Genomic DNA, 23,642 nt, shown 5'->3' with positions numbered 1-23,642 from the left:
AAGAGGGAAGTTGACCCTTGAAAGAAGGGAACTGCACAGGGTTAAATTTGCAGCTTTATGGTTTTTTGCCTTACTCTCCAACCTTTGTGTAAAAGATGACTAGACTTTACCCAGAAAACGAAGCTCTTACTGGCTTGAGGAGTCAAAGGACAGAGTTTGGGTCTGCCAGAGAGGATGGAAAGGAAGAAGCAACAGAAGGGGGATCTCCAAAATCTACAAATAAACTGCACAGATCCTTGGGAGACCTCTGAACTGTACGTACACAGAAGAGGCTCCAATGCTCCCAGTGAAAACCAACAATTGGAAAGCTGAAAGAAATGAGCTGTTTCAGCTGTTACCCACTGCAGGGGAGACAGTTTGGAGTCTGAGTCCAGTTAACTGCCTAAAAGGGGAAGGAAAAAACTCTTTAGATGAAGACAACTGAATCTACAATATACAGCATCCAGTGTACACCAAAAATTACTAGACATACTAAGAACTAAGAAAATGTGAGCCATAGTCAAGAGGAAAACCAGTCAACAGAAATGAATCCCAAGAGAATCAAGTTGTTGGAATTAACTGAAAAGGATTTAAAAAAAACCAGTACAAATATTTTCAAGGACTTAATGGAAAACATGTTCAAAACCAAAGGGTAGGAAATCTCAACAGAGAAATGAAAACTATGTACTAATTAAAAATAAAAATAACTACATGGAAATCCTGGAACTAAAAAATACTTGAAATGAAAAATTTACTGAACAAGCTAAGACTGTAGGCAGGACAAAAAAGAATCAATGAACTTGAAGACTGAACAACAGCAATTACCCAACATGAAAAACAGAAAAGAGATTAGAAAAAAAATGAGCCTGTGGTTAAATTTAAGTCATCTAATACATGTGTAATGCATGCATAGTTGGAGCTTCAAAAGGAAAGGGAGAAAAACTGGGCAAAAATTGTGAAGAAATAATGGCTGAAAATTTCCAAAGCTGGTGAATAACAATCTTATAGATCCAAGTAGTTCAGCAAACTCTAAGCAGAATAAATACAAAGATGACCATACCGAGGCACATCTAGAAAACTTCAAAAAATGAAGAACAATCAGCAAATCTTAGAACAGCTAGAGGGAAAAAAAGGACACATTACATACAGGGAAACAATGATACTAATGATGACTTTTCATCAGGCACAATGGAGGTCAGAAGACAATGGAATACCATCTTTGAAGTGCTGAAAGAAAAAAAATTACAATCAGAATTCTAATGCTAAAGAAAATATCCTTCAAAAATAAAGCAAGTGTCATGGATTGAACTGTGTCCCCCAAAAATATGTGTCAACTTGGTTAGGCCATGATTCCCCGTATTGTGTGGCTGACCTCCATTTTGTGACTGATGCAATTTTCCTGTGTTGTAAAATCCTAATCTCTGCCTGTGGCTAATAAGGCAAGATTAGGTTATGTTAAAGAGCATTAGAGTGAGATATAACATGCTTACTCAGGTCACAACCCTGAAACAATATAAAGGGAGTTTCTCTGGGGTGTGGCCTGCATCACCTTTTATCTTAAAAAAAGGTGATGCAGCTTACAAGAGATAAAAGAGAGCAAGGAGCAGAGTAAGGGGGGACCTCATACCACCACGAAACAAAAGCTAGGAGGATAGTGCCTTCTTTGGACCTGGGGTCCCTGGGCTGAGAAGCTCCTTGACCAGGGTAAGATTGATGATAACGACCTTCCTCCAAAGTGGATAGAGAGAAAAAGCCTTTCCTTGGAGCTGACGCCCTGAATTTGGACTTCCAGCCTACTAGACTGTGAGAGAATAAATTTCTCTTTGTTAAAGCCATCCACTTGTGGTATTTGTTATAGCAGCACTAGATGACTAAGATAGGGAGGTTCCGGTCAATATGGCACCTTAGAAACATATACTGTAATGACCCCCTGACAAAAAAAACTGAAGTAACTAGGTAAAACAGATACAAAAAAAGACCTCAGATTCCAGATCATCAGAGTATTCAAGAAACAGGCTGAGCACCAATTAGAGGTCAGACAGAACGAGGCCAGCAGGAAAACAGAGATTTGTGGATCAATCACGCACTGCCAGCCAGCATGGGGCAGTGTGACCATTTTGGGACACTATCAATGACTGGGAGTGAGGAACCCAGAAAAGCAGCCACAAAAAGAGCACATTTGGTGGCAGAAATTCTGGGCAAACAATCCAGGAAAGAAACAAGGTGGGCAGGATACAGCCATGGACAGGGCACCCTTGAAGTGGGCAAGCATGGGATTTGCATAGCTTTGAAACCAGAGAACCACAGGGAGGTGTGTCTAGAGCAAATGAAACAGACTGAGTCATCAGAGCCTTAGAGAAGGAGAAACTGTACACAGGGATTAATGCACATTTATGGGTGAGTAAAGGGGAAGAACAGATGGGCAGATGCGAGCTCCGGTACCTCTGGTGAGTGCAAGAAAGGAGGGAGCTAAGAATTAGTACAGGGACTGCTTGTTGGTGGAGGCACCTGGCCATTTATATGGAAGCCATCCAGCAAAAAGTCAACCCAAAGAATTAACAACTAGAGACCAATCTCCCGAACTGGCCCAGTGCAAACAGTCACCTCACCTGTCATCTGCATTAGCATATACCTTTAGGTGCAAGCAGATGAAGTCAAGGCATGCAAAGCCCAGCCACACCCACCACCTCCTCCACGAAGCACAAGTGACTCCCACTTCTGTGTGCAAGCCTGGCCACACCCACCATCCCTTCCTGGGGTGGAGCCCCATGCCCACTCTGCCCACCCCTAAGCCAGCCTACCCACCTGGCGATTGCTGGTGTGCACTTCCGCCACCAGACTACCAACTAGAAGCACAAGACCTCCATCTCCCCCATGCCCACTGCTTACCCGGTGACCAGCAGTGCAACTTCCCCCACGACCCACCTGGTAACCTGTGCAACTTCACCCCAACCACCCAGCAACCGGTGGTATGCACACACAGCCCTCGACCTAGTGACCAGCGAAAACGCTCCCTGCACCCATACCCCAGTGACACACCAGACAGACATAAAACCTCATCATCAAAGCTAGTCACATCCTAACAGGGTCCATCTGCACCTCTGGCAAATAATGAGTTGGAGATTCTAGTACCCTCATCCAACATCTGCCTGGCTGCAGTGTCTCACATCCCACACCCAAACAGTTCCTGTGGGTCTTCTGCACTTGCACTGAAACCTCTTGGTGCCCTCCCACCTACTGAGACACCAAACTGTGGATTAACAGTGGGCCCACCCCGTCCATTTGGGTAGCACTCCCTCACACAGATACAGAGGCATCCTGCCCTGACCTCCAGAGAACACACTAACTGCTAACACCTACCCGGTCCCACAAAGGCTGTGGAGAGACCTGACCACGCAACACTTGTCACCCAATATCAGGGAAAGAACCTGTTCTTCCACCTTCATTCAGTCCAGCAAGGGAAGACATATGAGCCTAAACATGGAGGACTTGCATGTGTGTGAGACTCGCCGTACCCACTAGTGAGAAGAAATCATGCCCAGGCAAGAGCCACCACCGAAGATACATACAGACCAGAACCACAGAACAAAGACCATTAAAATAATACAAAGGAAGAAGGACACTCTAAAGAGAAGAAACAAAGCTCCAGATATGTCAAAACAAATTTAAAAATCAGCACAAAACAAGCATACCTATAATCAATTCAAAAATATATAAACAAACATCTTAATGCCTCAGAGATAGTAGACAATAACAAATCATATGAAGAAACAAGATAAGATGGTTCAAACAAGTGACAAAAATAAAGGAGCAGAAAACCTTCCTGAGAAAGAAATGGTAACAGAACTAACTGACAAGGAATTCAAAAGATGTATATACGGGATACCTAAAGAGATCAAGGAAAACACAGACGAAACCCTAGAAGAATTCGGGAAAATATAAGACAAAAAATTAACAAAACGGTCAATTAGAAACCATACAAAAACAACTAGAAATCCAGAAGATGAATAATAAAATATCAGAAATAGATAAATCAATGCAAGAAAAAAAATCAGCAAAATACAGGACAAATTTCTTGATACTAATTTGTTTGATGATCAGAAAAAAAATGAAGAAAGCTTAAGAGTTACGTCGGACACTACCAAGAGGAATAATTACAAGTAATAGGAATTCCAGAACAAGAGAAAAAAAAAAATAGAGAATTTTTGAAGATATAGTGGCAGAAAACTTCCCCCAGTATCATGAAAGATGAGAAGGTTTTCATCCAAGAAGTTCAACAAACACCACACAGGATAGACCTCAAAAGTCACCAAGGCATATCATAATGGAACTTTCCAAAACCAAAGACAAACAAAGAATTCTGAGAGCAGCTCGTGAAAAACAAAATATCACCTACAAAGGGGCACCAATAAGACTAAGCACTGATTTCTCAGCAGAAACCATGTAGACAAGAAGGTTATGGGATGACGTACCTAAAACCCCAAAAGAAAAGAACTGCCAACCAAAAATCACATATCCAGCAAAACTGTCTTTTAATACAATGGCAAAACTAGGACATTCCCAGATAACTGGAAATTAAGGGAATTTAAAAAACCAGGCGAACCTTATAAGAAATATTGAAAGGAGTCGTTTGTACAGAGAACCAACATCGGACAACAACCTGAAATTAAGACACACGACACCATCACCAGATACCAACCCAGATAAAGAATTCTCAAAAGTAAAATAAACGTGCAAAACTGAAAACAGGACCACAGATGTCAATATGCAGACAACAAAAAAAGAAAAGGAAATTGATAAAAAAAAAAAAAAACTCACCAGAAAAAATAAAGCTGTAAACACCACAAAAAAAAAGAAGCATAACAAAACGGCAGCAGTAAATTCATACCTATTCACAAGCACACTAAATATAAATGGTTTAAATGCACCAGCCAAGAGACAGAAAGTGGCAAACTGGATTTAAAAAAAACATAACCCATCAATATGTTGCCTATAAAAAGACACTTCTTAGACACAAATACATAAATAGCTTAAAAATCAAAGGATGGAAAAAATATATCAAGCAAACAGTAACCAAAAGAGAGCAGGAGTGGCAATAATAACGTCTGATAAAATAGATTTTAAGTCAAAAATCCATTATAAGAGACAAAGAAGGGCATTACATAACGATTAAAGGGTCAATCCATCAAGAGGACATAACCATAATAAATATTTACACACCCAATGACAGAGCTCCAAAAGACATTAAAAAAACTCTAACAGAATTGAAAAAAGAGACAGTTCTACAATAACAGTAGGGGACTTCAGCATATCACTTTTAATGACGAACAAAACAACTAGAAAGAAAATCAACAGAGATACAGAAGATTTAAATGACACAACCAACCAACTTGACCTCATAGATATATATAGAATACACCACCTAAGAGCAGCACAGTACACATTCCTCTCCAGTGAACATAAATCATTATCTAGAACAGACCATATTTTAGGCCACACAGCAATCTCAATAAATTAAAAAAATCAGGATAATGAAAAGCCTCTTCTTTGATCACAACATTATAAAATCAGAAATCAAAAACAGAAAGAATAAGGAAAAAAAATAAATACATGGAAACTGGTAACGCCTTATTTAAATGCCATTGGGTAATATATGAAAGTAAAGGTGAAATTTAAAAAATTCTTAGAATCAAATGAGAATGAAATTACAACATACCAAAACTTTGGGGACTGCAAAAGCAGTACTTAGAGGAGAATTTATAGCAATAAAAGTATATGTCAGAAAAGAGGAATGGGCCCAAATCAATAGCTTAATGCTACAACTCAAACAAAAAGAAAAGGAGCAGCAAAAGATGTCCACAGTTACCAGAAAAAAGGAAACAATAAAGGTCAGAGCAGAAATAAATGAAACAGAAAAACAATAGAATCAACAAGACTAGCAGTTGGTCTTTGAAAGGATCAATAAAATTAACAAACCACCGGTCAAATTGACAAAGAAAAAAATGAGAAGATATAAATAACCAAAATAAGAAATGGGATGGGTGACATTACAACAGAATCAACTGAGACAGAATCATAATTATGAAAAATTATACTCTAATAATTCTGAAAACCTAGAACAAATTTCTACCTATACTACCTACCTAAGATAATGCAAGTATAAGCAGAAAATCTGAAAAGGCCCATAACAAAAGAAATTGAAGCTGTCATAAAAAATTCAAAACAACAAAAAAGCTGCAGCCCAGACGGCTTCACTAGAGAATTCTACCAAATATTCAGAGAACAGCTGACACCAACTCCCCTCAAACTATTCCAGAACATAGAAAAGGAAGGAATGCTTTTAGTACATTCTATGAAGCCAGCTTAACCCTGATACCAAAGCCAGGCAGAGACACCACAAAAAGAGAAAATTACAGACCAATATCCCTCAGGAATAGACAAAAAATTCTCAACAAAATTCTAGCCAACAGAACTTAACAGCTATCAAAAAAATAATACATCATGACCAAGTGGGATTCATACCAGGGATGCAAGGATGACTCAACATTAGAAAATGAATCAACATAATTCACCACATAAATAAAACAAAGGAAAAGAATCACATGATCATCTCAATTGATGCAGAAAAGGCACTTGGTAAAATCCAACACCTTTCCTGATAAAAATTCTCAGCAAAATAGGAATAGAAGGGAAATCCCTCAACATAATTAAGGGCATACATGCAAAACCAACAGACAACACTATTCTCAATGGAGAAAGATTCAGAGCATTCCCCTTGAGAACAAGAACGAGGCAATGATGCCCTTTATTACCACCCTTATTCAATATAGTACTGGAAGTCCTAGCTAGAGCAAAAAGGCAAGAAAGGGAAATAAAGGGTACCCAAATTGGAAACCAATTTGATGCACTGATAATTACTGGTGATTGGAATGTAAAAACTGAAAACAAAAAAGAAGGATCAGAGGTTGGAAAATATGGCCTTGGTGACAGAAACTATGCTGGAGATCACATGAAAGAATTTTGCAAGACCAATGACTTCTTCACAGCAAATATACTTTTCACCAATATAAACAGCGACTATACACACGAACCTCATCAGACAGAATACACAGCAATCAAATCGACTACATCTATGGAAAGAGATGATGGAAAAGCTCAATATTATCAGTCAGAACAAAGCCAGGGGCCGACTGTGGATTGGACCATCAATTATTCACATGCAAATTCAACCTGAAACTGAAGAAAATTAGAACAAGTCCAGGAGAGCCAAAGTATGACCTTGACTATATCAAACCTGAATTTAGAGACCATCTCAAGAATAGATTTGACACGCTGAACACTAATGACTGAAGACCAGACAAGTTGTGGAATGACATCAAGGACATTATACGTGAAGAAAGCAAGTGGTAATTAAAAAGACAGGAAAGAAAGAATAGACCAAAATGGATGTCAAAAGACACTCTGAAACTTGCTCTTGAACATTGGGCAGCTAAAGCAAACGGAACAAATGATGAAGTAAAAGAACTGAAGATTTCAAAGGGCAGCTTGAGAAGACAAAGTATTTAATGATCTGTGCAAAGAGCTGGACATAGAAAACCAAAAGGGAAGAACATGCTCAGCATTTCTCAAGCTGAAAGAACTGAGGAAAAAATTCAAGCCTCGAGTTGCAATACTGAAGGATTCTATGGGGAAAATATTAAATCACACAGAAACATCAAAAGAAGATGGAGGGAATACACAGAGTCATTATACCAAAAACAATTGGTCAATGTTCAACCATTTCAATAGGCAGCATATGATCAGGAACTGATGGTACGGAAGAAAGAAGTCCAAGCTGCACCGAAAGCACTGGCAAAAAACAAGGCTCCAGGAATTGACGGAATATCAATTGAGATGTTTCAACAAATGGATGCAAGGCTGGAAGTGCTAACTTGTCTATGCCAAGAAATTTGGAAGACAGCTACCTGGCCAATAGACTGGAAGAGATTCATATTTATACCTATTCCTAAGAAAGGTGATCTGACCAAATGCGGAAATTATCGAAGAATATCGTTAATATCACATGCGAGCAAAATTTTGCTGAAGATCATTCAAAAGTGGCTGCAGCAGTATACCAACAGGGAACTCCCAGAAATTCAGGCCAGATTCAGAAGAGGACGTGGAACCAGGGATAGCACTGCTGATGTCAGATGGATGCTGGCTGAAAGCAGAGAATACCAGAAGGATGTTTACCTGTGTCTTACTGACTATGCAGAAGCACTGCATTGTGTGGATCATAACAAACTATGGATAACATTGCAAAGAATGGAAATTCCAGAACACTTAATTGTGCTCATGAGGAACCTTTACATAGATCAAGAGGCAGTTGTTCAGACAGAACAAGGGGATACTGTGTGGTTTAATGTCAGGAAAGGTGTGCATCAGGGTTGTATCCTTCCACCTTACTTATTCAGTCTGTATGCTGAGCAAATAATTGGAGAAGCTGGCCTATATGAAGAACGGGGCATAAGGATTGGAGGAAGGCTCATTAACAACCTGTGTTACATAGATGACACAACCTTGCTTGCTGCAAATGAAGAGCAGTTGAAGCACTTACTGATGAAGATCAAAGACCACAGCCTTCAGTATGGATTACACTTCTACATAAAGAAAACAAAAATCCTCACAACTGTACCAATAAGCAACATCATGACAAATGGAGAAAAGATTGAAGTTGTCAAGGATTTCATTTTACTTGGATCCACAATCAACAGCCATGGAAGTGGCAGTCAAGAAATCAAGACACATTGCATTGGGCAAATTTGCGCAAAGGACCTCTTTAAAGTGTTTAAAGCAAAGATGTCACCTTGAAGACTAAGGTGAGCCTGACCCAAGCCATTGTTTTCAATCGTCTCACATGCATGCAAAAGCTGGACAATGAATAAGGAAGACCAAAGAAGAATTGACGTCTTTGAATTGTGGTGTTGGCCAAGAATATTGAATATACCATGGACTGCCAAAAGAATGAAAAAATCTGTCTTGGAAGAAGTACAACCAGAATGCTCCTTAGAAGCAAGGATAGCAAGACTGCGTCTTATATACTTTGGACATGTCAGGAGGGATCAGTGCCTAGAGAAGGACATCATGCTTGGTAAAGTACAGAGTCAGCAGAAAAGAGGAAGACCCAAATGATTTGGTTGACACAGTGGCTGTAACAATGGAGTCAAGCACAACAATGATTGTGAGCATGGAGCAGGACTGGGCAGTGTTTCGTTCTGTGGTACATGGGGTCGCTATGAGTCGGAACCCACTTGACGGCACCTAACAACAACAACAACAAACTGGAAAGAAAGAAGTAAAACTATCCATTTGCACATGACATGATCCTGTACATAGAAAATCTCAGAGACTGCAAAAGAAAGTTACTGGAGCTAACAGAAGGATTCAGCAAAGTGGCGGGGTACAAGATCAACACACAAAAATCAGTTAGGTTACTCTACACTAACAAGGAGGATTCTGAAAAAGAAACCAAGAAATTAATACCATTTACAATAGCCCCCAAAAGATAAAATACCTAGGAATAAACCTAACCAGGGACATAAAAGACTTATACAAGGAAAGCTATAAAACACTGCTGCAAGAAACTAAAAGAGATCTACATAAATAGGAAAACATTCCATGGTCATGAACTGGAACATTTAACACTGTGAAATTGTCAATACTACCAAAAGTGATCTATAGATATAATACAATCCCAAACCAAATCCCAACAACATTCTTAAGTGAAATGGAAAAATTCATCTCCAACTGTAAATGAAAAGGAAAGAGGCCCTGAGTAGCTACAGCAATACTGAAGAACAAAGTAGGAAGACTCACACTTACCGATCTCAAAACTTACTATACAGCCACGGTAATCAAAACAGCCTAGAACAGGTTCAATGAAAGATACATAGACCAAAGGAACAGAATTGAGAACCCAGAAGTAAATCCATCCATCTATGGGCAGCTGTGAGCCCTGGTGGTACTGTGGTTAAGAGCTCAGCTGCTAACCAAAAGGTCATCAGTTGGAATCCACCAGCTGCTCTTTGGAAACCCTATGGGGCAGTTCCATCCTGTCCTACAGGGTTGGAATGAGTCAGAACCGACTCGACGATGCCTGACAACAACAACGGGGGGCAGCTGATCTTTGACAAAGGGTCAAAGTCTATTCAATGGGGAAGAAACATTCTCTTTAACAAATGGTGCTGGCAAAGCTGGATATTCATATGCAGAAAAATGAATCAGGATCCATACCTCAACACCACACATAAAAACTAACTCAAAAGGGATCAAAGATCTAAATATTAAAGCTAAAACTTTAAAGTTCCTGGAAGACAACATATGGTCAAAACTAGGGGGCCTAATTTTTGGCATGGTCTCTCAAGCAAACTAAAAATGCATGAATGATACAAGATAAATTAGATAACTGGGACCTCCTAAAAAGTAAATGCTTATGCTCATCAAAAGTGTTTACCAAAGAGAACCTACAGACTGGAAAAAATCTTTGCACATGACATATCTGATAAGGTTCTAATCTCTAAAATATATACAAAACTTCAACAGCTCAACAACAAAAGAATAATCCAATCAAAAAATGGGCAAAAGACATGAACAGACACCAAAGAGAACATTCAGGCAGCTGACAAATACATGAAAAGATGCACTCGATCATAAGCCATTACAGAAACGCAAATCAAAACTAAAATGAAATAACATCTCACCCCTGCAAAAATAGCAATCATCAAAAAAACAAAACAAATGCTGGCAAGGTTGTGGGAGTAGGGACTGGAACTCTTAAACATGGCTGGTGATACTGTAAAATGGTACAACCACTGTGGAAAACAGTACGGTGCTTCCTAAAAAAAGCTAGAAATATCTTATGATCCAGCAATCCCACTCGTACGTGTATGTCTGAGAGACAGAAGAGCAGTAACACGAATAGACATATGCACATCTATGTTCACTGTAGCATTATTCACAATAGCATGAAGATGGAAAATGATACAACTATAAAGAATAATAAGGAGTCCACAAAACATCACACAGATGAATCTGGAGGTCATTATGCTGAGTGAAATAAGTCAATCACTAAAAGGCAAATATTGTATTGTCCCATTATTATAAAAAGTCAAGAATGGATATACATGCAGAAAGCAAAGTTCTTTAATGGCTACCAGGGATAGGAGGGAGAGGGAGGGGGAATCACCTTCTAGATAGTAAACACTTGTTACTGCTGCTGATGGGAAAGGCAATCCCAAAAATGGGTGAGATCAGCACAACCTGACCAAGGTAAATAAAGACACTAAGAAGTACACAAAAGAAAGGAACAATTTCGGCAAATGCTGTAACATATACAATTTTGTAACAACAGTAAAAACAACCAAACATCGTGTATATTTATGTAAGTAGATGTGGATGCATATACATGTCTAGGAAGGCATATGCGAGGAAATACATGTGCATGTACAGGCGTATCTGTAAGCGTATGTATAAACACATTTGTGCGTGCTGCACATATATCCACATACCTGACGAAACACATAGCGGGCATAGTTACAGAGGCTTCCTAGACATATCCAAAGTACTTGCGGAATTTGTTCATTGGGTCAGAAGGCTTATGATCATAGTCTTGGGGGACAACTTAGTCAACTAGCATAACACAGTTCACAAAGATAATATTCTACATCCACGTTTGGTGAGTAGCATCTGGGGTCTTAGAAACTTGCAAGTGGTCATCTAAGATACAACTCTGGGTCTTTACTTGTCTGGAGCAAAAGAGAACGAAGGAAATCAAAGGTTCAAAGAAGAAATGAGTCCACGGAACTAACAGCCCACACGAACCACAACCTTTTCAAACCTGAGACCAGAATTGGATGGTACCTGGCTACCACTACCAGCCATTCTGACAAGTGACACAAAAGAAGGTCCCAGATAGAATGGTGGAAAAATATAGAACAAAACTCAAATTCCTAAAAAAGGCCAGACCTACTGGACTGATAGAGACTAGTGCAACCCCTGAGACTACTGTCCTAAGATACTCTTTGAATTTGGAATTGAAGTTATTTCTGCAGGTCACCTTTCAGCCAAATAATAGATTGCCTTATAAAATAAACAGTATCTATCACCTGTGAGTAATGTATTCCCTTAAACAATTAACTATATGAGACAAAACGGACAACAGTTACCCAAAAACAAAGATGAGAAAGCAGGGCAGGGAATGGAAACAGAACAGAATAGAAATAATAAGAATGCCAACACACTGTAAAAATTGTAACCAATGGTGTCAAATGATTTGTATAAAAAGAGTTAAAGGGGGACCTAATTTGCTTTGTAAATGTTCACCTAAAACACAATAAAATATTATTTTTAAAAAATGGGGGAAATAACATTTGCAGATAAACGAAAACAGAAAATTCATCACCAGCAAAAATGAATTACAAAAAATAAAAAGGAAGTTCTTCAGGCTGAAGAGAAATGACACCAGGCAGAAACTCTAATCTACTGAAAAGAATATGACTGCAAATGGTAACTATGTGGGTAAATATAAAAATCTATATATTTTCGTCTTTCTTTAAATTTCACAGGACTGTTTAAAAAAAATTGTCTTGTAGGATTTGTAACATGTAGACAAATATAGCATGAAGAACTGGGGCTAGTACATAAACTAACCTATAATGTTGGAGAGTTTCTACATTTTAGATAACGTGAGGTATACTGATTCTACTGTAAAAAGTAAAAAAAAAATTTTAATGCAATCTTTAAAACAACCATGAAAACAAAGTAAAGAGAACAAAAATCAGTTGGATTCCTCTACACCAATAAAAAGAACATAGAAGAGGAGATCACCAAATCAATGCCATTTACAGTAGCCCCCAAGAAGATAAAATACTTAGGAAAAATCTTACCAGAGTTGTAAAAGACTTATACAAAGAAAACTACAGTACACTTCTGCAAGAAACCAAAAGAGACTTACAGAAGTGGGAAAACATACCTTGCTCGTGGATAGGAAGACTTAACATTATAAAAATGTCTGTTCTACCAAAAGCAATCTATACATTTAATGCAATTCCAATCCAAATCCCAACAACATTCTTTAATGAGACGGAGAAACAAATCACCAACTTCATGTGAAAGGGAAAGAGGCCCCGGATAAATAAGGCATTACTGAAAAAGAACAACAAAGTGGGAGGCCTTACTTTACCTGATTTTAGAACCTATCACCCCGCCACAGTAGTCTCAACAGCCTGGTACTGGTACAACAACAGATACATGGACCAATGGAACAGAATTGAGAATCCAGACATAAATCCATCCACATATGAGCAGTTGATAGTTGACAAAGGCCCCAAAACAGTTAAATGGGGAAAAGACAGTCTTTTTAACAAATGATGCTGCCATAACTGGATATCCATTTGCAAAAAAAATGAAACAAGACCCATACCTCACTCCATGCACAAAAACTAACTCAAAGTGGATCAAAGACCTAAATATAAAATCTAAAACGAGAAAGATCATGGAAGAAAAAATAGGGACAACGTTAGGAACCCTAATACATGGCATAAACAGTATAGAAAACATTATAAAGAACGTAGAAGAAAAACTAGATAACTGGGAGCTCCTAAAAAGAAAACACTTATGCTCATCTAAAGACCACCAAAAGAGTAAAAAGACTACCTACAGACTGGGAAAAAGTTTTTAGCTATGACATTTCTGATCAGCACCTGATCTCTAAAATCTGCATGATAGTGCAAAAACTCAACTGCAAAAAGACAAATAACCCAATTACAAAATGGGCAAAAGATATGAATAGACACTTCACTAAAGAAGACATTCAGGAAGCTAACAGATACATGAGGAAATGTTCACAATCATTAGCCATTAGAAAAATGCAGATCAAAGCTACAATGAGATTTCATCTCACTCCAACGAGGCTGGCATTAATCCAAAAAACACACAATAATAAATGTTGGAGAAGCTATGGAGAGATTGGAACACTTCTATACGGCTGGTGGGATGTCAAATGGTGCAACCACTTTGGAAACCGATTTGGCACTTCCTTAAAAAGCTAGAAATAGAACTACCATAGGATCCAGCAATCCCACTCCTTGGAATATATCCTAGAGAAATAAGAGCCTTTACGCAAACAGATATATGCACACCCATGTTCGTTGCAGCACTGTTTACAATAGCAAAGAGATGGAAGCAACCAAGGCGCCCATCGACAGATGAATGGATAAATAAATTGTGGTATATTCACACAATGGAATACTACGCATCGGTAAAGAACAGTGAGGAATCTGTGAAACATTTCATAACCTGGAGGATCCTGGAAGGCATTATGCTGAGTGACATTAGTCAGCTGCAAAAGGACAAATATTGTATAAGACCACTATTGTAAGAACTTGAGAAATAGTTTAAACTGAGAAGAAAACATTCTTTTGTGGTTTCGAGAGGGGGGAGGGAGGGATAGTGGGAGAAGGGTACTCACTAATTAGATAGTAGATAAGAACTACTTTAGGTGAAGGGAAAGACAGCACACAATACAGGGGAGGTCAGCACAATTGGACTAAACCAAAAGCAAAGAAGTTTCCTGAATAAACTGAATGCTTCAAAGAACAGTGTAGCAGGGGCAGGGGTTTGGGGACCATGGTTTCAGGGGACATCTAAGTCAATTGGCATAATAAAATATTAAGAAAACATTCTGCATCCCACTTTGAAGAGTGGCGTCTGGGGTCTTAAATGCTAGCAAGCAGCCATCTAAGATGCATCAAATTGGTCTCAACCCACCTGGATCAAAGGAGAATGAAGAACAAGGGCACAGGGCAATTACAAGCTCAAGAGACAGAAAGCACCACATGAGCCAGAGACTACATCATCCTGAGACCAGAAGAACTAGATGGTGCCCGGCTACAACCAATGACTGCCCTGACAGGGAACATGACACAGAACCCCTGAGGGAGCAGGAGAGCAGTGGGATGCAGACCCCAAATTCTCATAAGACCAAACTTAATGGTCTGAGACTAGAAGGACCCTGGTGGCATGGACTCCAGACCTTCTGTTGGCCCAGGCCAAGAACCATTCCCGAAGCCAACTCTCCAAACATGGATTGGACTGGACGATGGGTTGGAGAGGAATGCTGGTGAGGAGTGAGCTTCTAGGATTAGGTGGACACTTGAGACTATGTTGGCATATCCTGCCTACAGGGGAGATGAGAGGGTGGAAGGGGTTAGAAGCTAGCAAAATGGACACGAAAAGAGAGAGTAGAGGGAGAGAGCGGGTAGTCTCGTTAGGGGGAGAGTAATTGGGAGTGTGCAGCAAGGTGTATATAAGTTTTTGTGTGAGAGACTGACTTGATTTGTAAACTTTCACTTAAAGCACAATAAAAATTATTAAAAAAACAATGCAAAGAGAGGTAGAGCTAAAAAGACAATAAATCAAAATACTGAATAAATACATTAAGTTTAATAAAATAAAAATATTAAAATAATCCAAGAGGACAAGAAAGGAGTAACTAAGAAGCAAAAGAGAGGAGACAAAGGAAAAAAAAGGTAGCCTGACTCCAACCATAAGTAATTACATTAAATGTTACTCAATTAAATGGTCCAATTAAAAAGTAGAGATGTTAGACTAAATAAAAAAGACCCATCCATATTGTATCTCTAAGAGATACACTTTCAATAAACAAAGTCACAAATATAGGGGTCTGGGGACCATGGTTTCAGCAGACACCTAGGTCAATTGGTATAACAAAGTTTATTAAGAACATGTTTTGGATCCTACTTTGGTGAGTGGCATCTGGGGTCTGAAATGCTTGCAAGCGGCCATCTAAGATGCATCAATTGGTCCCAACCCACCTGGAGCAAAGGAGAATGAAGAATACCAAAGACACAAGGAAAATATGAGCTCAAGAGACAGAAAGGACCACATAAAGCAGACTCTATCAGCCTGAGACCAGAAAAACTAGATGGTGCATAGCTAACACCAATGACCGTCCTGAAAGGGAACATAACAAAGAGTCCTTGACAGCAGGAGAAAAATGGGGTGCAGAGCTCAAATTCTAGTAAAAAGACCAGATTTAGCAGTCTGACTGAGACTGGGGGATCCCTGGAAGACAAGGTCCCTGGGCTCTCTGTTAACCCAAAACTAAAACCACTCCTGAAGCCAACTCTTCAGACAAAGATTTGACTGGACTATAAGACATAAAATCATAGTCATGAAGAGTGTGCTTCTTAGTTCAAGTAGAGCCATGAGACTATGTGGGCAGCTCCTGTCCAGAGGCGTGAGGAAAAGACAGAAAGGGACAGGAGCTGGGTGAATAAACATAGAAAATCCAGTGTGGAAAGGAAGAATGTACTGTCATATTATAGAGAGACCAACTAGGGTCATATAATGATGTGTGTACAAATTTTTGTATGAGAAATTAACTTGAGCTGTAAACTTTCACTTAAAGCACAATTTAAAAAAAGACACAAATAGACCTGAAATAAAAGGATGGAAAAAGATACTGCAAACATTAAGCATAAAAAAGCTGGAGTGGAAAGGACTACATGAACCAGAGGCTACATCATCCTGAGACCAGAAGAACTAGATGGTGCCCGGCCACAAGTGATGACTGCCCTGACAGGGAACACACCATAGAACCCCTGAGGGAGCAGGAGAACAGTGGGATGCAGACCCCAAATTCTCATAAAAAGACCAGACTTAATGGTCTGACTGAGACTGGAAGGACCCTGGTGATCACGGCCCCCAGACTTCTGTTGGCCCACTATAGGAATCATGCCTGAAGCCAGCTCACCAGACATGGATTGGACTGGACAATGGGTTGGAGAGGGATGCTGGTGAGGCGTTAGCTACTTGGTTTGGGTGGACACTTGAGACAATGTTGACATCTCCTGCCTGGAGGGAAGATGCGAGGGTAGAGGGGCTTAGAAGCTGGCAAAATGGTCACAAAAAGAGAGGGTGGAAGGAGGGAGCGGGCTGTCTCATGGCGGGGGGGAAGTAATTGGGAGTATGTAGCAAGTTGTATATGGGTTTTTGTGTGAGAGACTGACTTGATTTATAAACTTTCACTTAAAGCACAATAAAAATCATTTAAAAAAAAAAGAAAGCTGGAGTGGCTACATTAACACCAAAGTAGAGTCCATGATAAACAGTATTATCAGAGATAAAGAACATTTCATAACGATAAAAGGGTCAGTTCAATAGGAAAAGTACATCAGAAATATATATTCAACGGAACACAACTTCAAGATATAAAAGTATAAAAATCCACCAGTGGTACAGAGTTTATCTGCTCTTGCAGTAAGAGATATTCTTCATTGATACCAGACAAAAAAGGATAAGTAAGGATAAAGAAGATCTGATGGTATTATATCATTTGACCTAACTGACGTTTATGGAAAATTTTACCCAATAAATAAAGAAAATACATTATTTTCAAGCACGCACTGAATGTTCACCAAGACAGATCAATGGCTGGGCCATAAAATAAGTCTCAACAAATTTCAAAAGACAGAAATTTAGAGTATGTTCTCTTACCACATCACAATTAAATTATAAATGAATAACAATAAGATATTTAAATGGAAATGAAACAATACATTCCTAAAGGGTCAATGGGCCAAAGAAAAAAATATAAGGAAAATCAGAAAATATTTGAAATGACTGATAATGAAAATACAAAATGTGAAATGTGTGGGACAAAAGTAGTGCTTAGAGCAAGGGTCAGCAAACTACAGCCTGTGGGCCAAATCCAGCCCGTTGAGTTTTTGAAAATAGAATTTTCGAATTAGGAACACATGCAAACTCATTCATTTACGTATTGTCTGAGGCTGTTTTCATGCTACAACAACAAAGTTGAGTAACCATAACAAAGATCACAGGGCCCACAAAGCCTAAAATATTTATTATCTGGTGCTTTTCCAAAAGGAGCCCTAGTGGCCTTATGGTTGAGTGCTCAGCTGCTAACCTAAAGGTCGGCAGTTTGAACCCACCAGCCCTCCACCGTTGAAAGATGTGGTAGTCTGTTTCCGTAAAGATTACAACCTTGGAAACCCCATCGGGCAGTTCTACCCTGTCCTATAGGATCACTATGAGTCAGAATCAACTGGATAGCAATGGGTTTAGCTTAGTTTTCTTTTTGCTTTAGAGAAAAAGCTTGCCAACCCTAGCTTGTTAGGTGCTGTTAAGTTGATTCTGACTCAGAGTAACCCTACGGGACAGAGTGAACTGTGCCACAGGGTTTTCTTGGCTGTAATCTTTACAGAAGCAGATTCCCAGGTCTTTCTCCCACGGGGCAGCTGGGTGAGTTCGAACGACCAAATCTTTCAGTAAGCAACTGAGTGCCTAACCATTGTACCACCAGAGCTCCCTGAGCCTAGCTTAGAGGGAAATATATAGCATAAATGTTTCTGTTAGAAAACAAGAAAAGTTTTAAGTCAACAGTCTAAGCATCCATCTTCAGAAGTTGAAAAAAATGTGCAAATTAAATCCATGGTGGAAAGGAAGAAATACTAAAGAGCAGAAATGAATGGAACTGAAAACAGACAAATAGTAGAAAAAACTATCAAACTTTTAAAAAGTTCATTCCTTTAAAAAGATCAAGTAAATAGATAAACCCATAGCTGGAATGATCAAGACAGAGAGGAAACAAAACACTAAATAGGAATAAATGACGGGATTCCACCACAGACTCTACAGAAATAAAAAATATAATAATGGAATACTATTATGAACAACTTTATACTGACAGACAGTTTAGGTAAAATGGATCATTTTCTTGAAAAATAGAATTCACCCAAACTGATAAAAGATGAAACTGAAAATCTGAATATCTCTGTATCTATTAAAGAAAATGAATTAATCAAAAAAAATTCCACAAAGAAAACTCCAGGCCCAGATGGTTTCACTGGTGAATTTTTTTTCTTTTCTAAATTTTATTTATTTTTGTTGTTATTGAGCAAAACATACACCAATTCAACAGTTTCTACAAGTACAATCTAATGACATGATTACATTCTTTAAGTTTGCAATCATTCTCACCCTCCTTTTCTAAGTTGTTCTTCCTTCATTAACATAAACACACTGCCCCTTAAGGTGCCTATCTAACCTTTCGAGTTGGCTATTGTCAATTTGATCCCATACAGATAGTTCTTAAAAGAGCATAATGCTCAAGGCAGACCTTTGTTACTGGTTAAGCTCAGCTATTGCTCGGTTTTAAGACGACTTCAGGGGATATTTCTGGTTGAAGGCTTAAAGATTACCTCAGGACAATAGTTTCACTAGTGAATTTTATGAAATATTAAAGAAAGAAATAAAGTCAATCTTGTATTAACTCATCAGAAAAACCCAATACATAATATTAACTAAAGACGTATCTAAAACCTAAGGGTATAAGAAAGGTTCAATTTTAAAAGGTAGTGGAGAAAAATATACCTAGTACAAACCAAAGCAAAGCCAGTGTATCCCCAATATCAGATATAGACATCATAACTTAAAAAAGCATTATCATAGGTAATGAGGGTCACCACATAATGGTAAAAGGTTCAGATAAAAATAAAATAATTGGAAGCTTATATGTATGCATCTAATAATACAACCTCCAAACATATGAAGCTAGTAAGTGCAGGAAGAAACTGATAAATTTACCATCATAGTAGGTTTTAACATATCTCTCATAATTACTCATAGATTAGACAATAAATTAATAAAGGTACAGAACTGCACAATGAGCAAACTTGTCTACAGACCTTGAGCATCAAAAATTAGAGAACATACATGGAACATTTATACAAAAAAAAAAATGAACACATACTGAACCATACAGGATATCTCACAAAGAATAGAGGTTATGTTCTCTGACTACAAAGCAATTAAGTTGGTGCCAAAACCAGACCCACTGCCGTCAAGTTGATTCCAACTCATAGCAACCCTATAGAACAGAGTAGAACGGCCCCATAGGGTTTTCAAGGGCGGCTGGTGGATTCAAACTGCTGAGCTTTTAGTCAGGAGTCGAACGCTTAACTACCATGGCACTTCACTAGTTGGTAGTAAATAAAAAAAATTTTTTAAGTATGCTGTAAATCTAAAAACCATACTTCTAAATAACTTTAATCAAAGAAGGAATCATAATAGAAACTGAAAAAATACCTACCTCTGAACTAAGATTGTTTGATTGGTTTATTAGTTAATTAATTAATTATGAACTATTGGTTGTGAGACTCTTTGGTTAAAGCAGAACGGCTAAACTTCTTTCTCAGAGTCCAGGAGTCCCTCTCCTCTTCACCACAGCCTGTCAGAAATATTTTATTTAAGGATCTAATCACAATGATAAGTTTGTATAAGAAATGACCTGTGAGGCCATGCGGATGCAAGGAAAATAGGGTAATCAATGGTGCTTCTTGGTTCTTGAAGTCCTTTGATTGGCAACAACTGTTTTGAGATGATCCTTAGAAAAATTGCTCAGTTGCTTTCAGTAATCACATAGATTAATTCTGGGGAGAGGGGTGCAGGGACAGAGGGTGAGAAACCTATCAGAGTTGAGAGGACACAAGGGTGTACATGCATGATCGGTTGCACTATGTGATGAAATGACATGGGCTTTATGCATTAAGTGACCATACATCCCAGTTTGCTCCAGTCAGTTCCATTTTACTCCTGTTATTCTGGCACTAATAGTGCCCCTTTCTGTCTCAAAAACATTTGAATAAGAAATTATATGGTCACCTTATTACAGTCCAACACTATTTTCCAGGTTTGAATCCTGGCTCTGTCACTTACTAGCTGTGTTGCTTTGAGAAAGTTACTGATTCTCTCTGAGCCTCAGTTTCTTCCCCTATAAAATGAAGAAAATACATAACTCACAAAGTAGTTGTGAAAGTAAAAGAAATAATACATCAAAGTTCCTAGGTGCTTCATAAAAGGTACCTATTATTAACTTGACCTATGTCAAAATTAACCACTTTCAACTCAATGGGTAAATAACACAAAAGGATATGTTCATTTTTCCTCAAATCAAAAAATGCAACACAGTTAGGTCTTTAGAGACCATATCCTAGAGGGCTCATAATGGTAAAGATACTTGTGGGAAGTCTGTCTCTATTTTTCTTTTCTAGGTCTGAGAGAAAAGAGTAGGAGAAATAGACCTAGAAAAGAAAAATTGAATGAATGAAGAAATCTTTTAAAGCAGTTATTTAAACCTTTTTGAATGTCTATCAGGCCTGAACTGGAACATTACCTTGCTTCCTTAGTGCAACAAAATCATCCAATATTAATACACCCAGCCAAATAGCCTCTTTCTAAACTTCTCTTGCCCAGCTATAGAAAGATGAGTCCCGGTGGCTCTAACATAAGTTTATTTGTTCAAAAAACAATCACTTACTGCCAAGCATTGTACTAGCTGCCACTGAAATAAAGATAAATAAAATAATCCACTTCTCAAGGAGCTCACAGTCCAAAAGTGGACAAAAATATTTTAAATCAATGTGGTAGGGTAACCACATAGATTAATTCTGGGGAGAGGGGTGTAGGGACAGAGGGTGAGGTGCCTAGAGGAGGCAATGGTTAACTATGTCTAAAGAAGGGAAATCTAAGAAAAGTACCAACCTTACAAAACTGCCTACAAAATGACAATGCCATACGGTAAAACCTAAGAGAGGACATTTGAGCAAGTTCTTCTTGGGTGAAGAGGAAGGGAAAAGGAAGGATATAAGAAGAAAGTCAAATGAGACCATTTTTCTTTACCTTACACGGAACACTGTGTGCTTGTCATACTTATTTTATCAGCATGAATTAGGAAACAAGAAAACACACACACAAGCGTGAACATGCACGTGTTCCCCTTTAATATTTCTTGAAAATTATACTAAAGTTTAAAGTATCTTTGCTTGAAACCATTAACAATGATTCTTTTTCCAAACCAAAGAATCACAAAAAATGTAAAAATTCCTTCCAATCTCCAAATCATAAAACACATTACATAGATAATAACATGTCAGAAATTCTGGTCTATAACCAGTAATACACATCTCAGATTTCCTGGGTTAGCTAGGGGACCAAAAGTGTGAAGGCTTCCAAAGTACAGTTATTTAAAAGCTATAATTTTGCCTGGCATTTTCCATGGGATTAGTCATGGAGTGGCAGTCTGAACTACTTAGCTGTTCAACAGTGTTTATCACTTAGCAGCTGTGATAAACAACTTAGCTGGCAGTTTTTGTTTAAAATTCACAACAGTTTTCTCATTTTTTTAACTCATCATTATGTGGCTGCTAAGCATTGAGCTGGACCTTGAAAGACCATGTTGGGAAAACAAGTTGGTCAAAAGGCTTGCTTCCAATTAGACTGTAGATTTACTGCCAACTTTGTTAACCAATGAATCTTGGCTATAAAAAAGATTAGAGTGCCCCACTTCATCAAATACAATTTCAGTGCCAGACTCAAATTCCCAAACTCCTAAATACACAAAGCCCTCATATGCTCTTAGTCAAACTAATTGTACTATATGAGAGAACAAGCAAATGCACAGAAAACCAATCAACTGGGCCATTGTTCATGTATGCTTAACCCACATTTGATTCTCTACTTCCTAACCTCTACATTCCCACCCTCAACTAACAACAAATGCTACACTGGGGTGTACATTAAGATCACTACTATAATTCTTGTCCTTTAATGTCAAGGATGCTAATATGATAGTTTCAACTTCTTCAAGCGAAGCTCAAAGTATTTTTTTAAATCCATTATTTCATTTTCCCCCATAATTATTAAGAAGCACAGCCTGTTATGGAAAACCAAAGTAAAGAATGGTTATATAACACAAATAGTAATACAACTAGTAAATGATTTGATGCCAAGTGACACAAAAAGTTCTCTTTAACCTAAGGAAAGAAATAGCTTTTCCTTTAAGAAAAAGAATTCTGATTTACAGAAACAGTCCATAAATATTTAGGTATACATGCTTTTCTACTGCATATCTTTTAACACTCTTGAAAGTTCTTTGCTCCATATACCAAAATAAGTAAAAATCAGAAGACCAAAATTTCCTCCTAGCCCAATGTTCAACCAACTTTTTTTTTCTGTAAAAGGCCAGAAGTAGTTATTTTAGGCTTTGAGGGGGCCTATGGTCTGTGTCACAACTATTCAACCTTGCTGTTGTACTATGAAGGCAACCATATAGTCAATACTTACATAAAAGAGTATGGTTATGTCCAATAAAACTTTCGTTACAAATCCAGAGAGTAGGCTAAATTTGATTCAAGGGCCATAACTGGCTGACCCCCGTTCTAGCCTCCTAAACTAGCATTCCCTGAATAATTTAAAGAGGAAATGCAAACCATCCTCTAAAGTGAGTAAAAAGATTCTTTTTTAGGGGTAGGAGGAAATAGGGTGGATGAAGGGGTGGGATGGGGACAAGCAAAAAGAAAAAAAAAAATACACATACAACAAAGAAGTAAAGGATTGATCCCATTAGGTTACCTTCTGTGGATTTGAATTCTTCTCCTATTGAAGTACTTTTTATACCCAGGTTATCATCACTGTCAGATTCTGTAAGGCAGAATCAGTAAATGCAAATAAATTTCTGAAAAAGTAATTGTACTATAATTTATGTAGTCTCAAACTATTATTTTCAATGTCTTCTCCCATATCCA

The 23,642-nt window shown here is 38.2% G+C and overlaps 1 protein-coding gene across 13 annotated transcripts in view; it reads right to left on the bottom strand.

Moving 5' to 3' along the window:
- The window catches only part of ZNF451 (zinc finger protein 451), a 140,582-nt gene that overhangs the window by 20,564 nt on the left and 96,376 nt on the right, over positions 1–23,642 (bottom strand). For 5 of the 13 annotated variants that reach the window (XR_010322371.1, XR_010322373.1, XR_010322382.1 and 2 more), the window contains 3 exons: positions 23,470–23,538; positions 20,776–20,830; positions 1,127–1,206 (listed from right to left, as the gene is read on the bottom strand). The exons of 1 other annotated variant lie outside the window; for it this stretch is intronic. Coding sequence is in view for 7 of the 12 variants with exons in the window: in XM_064287623.1 (XP_064143693.1) it covers positions 1,127–1,206; positions 20,776–20,830; positions 23,470–23,538 (204 nt within the window). In the remaining 5 variants the exon portion in view is untranslated. Of the gene's footprint in view, positions 1–1,126; positions 1,207–4,794; positions 11,763–15,577; positions 20,288–20,775; positions 20,831–23,469; positions 23,539–23,642 lie in introns of those variants that run through there. 7 more of the 13 variants (XR_010322374.1, XM_064287658.1, XM_003404414.4 and 4 more) reach the window with 5 other exon arrangements.

This window comes from Loxodonta africana, chromosome 1 (genome assembly GCF_030014295.1).
Source record: "Loxodonta africana isolate mLoxAfr1 chromosome 1, mLoxAfr1.hap2, whole genome shotgun sequence".
NCBI lineage: Eukaryota > Metazoa > Chordata > Mammalia > Proboscidea > Elephantidae > Loxodonta > Loxodonta africana.
The sequence above is the reverse complement of the archived record's forward strand: the minus strand, read 5'-3'. Positions and strand labels throughout refer to the sequence as shown.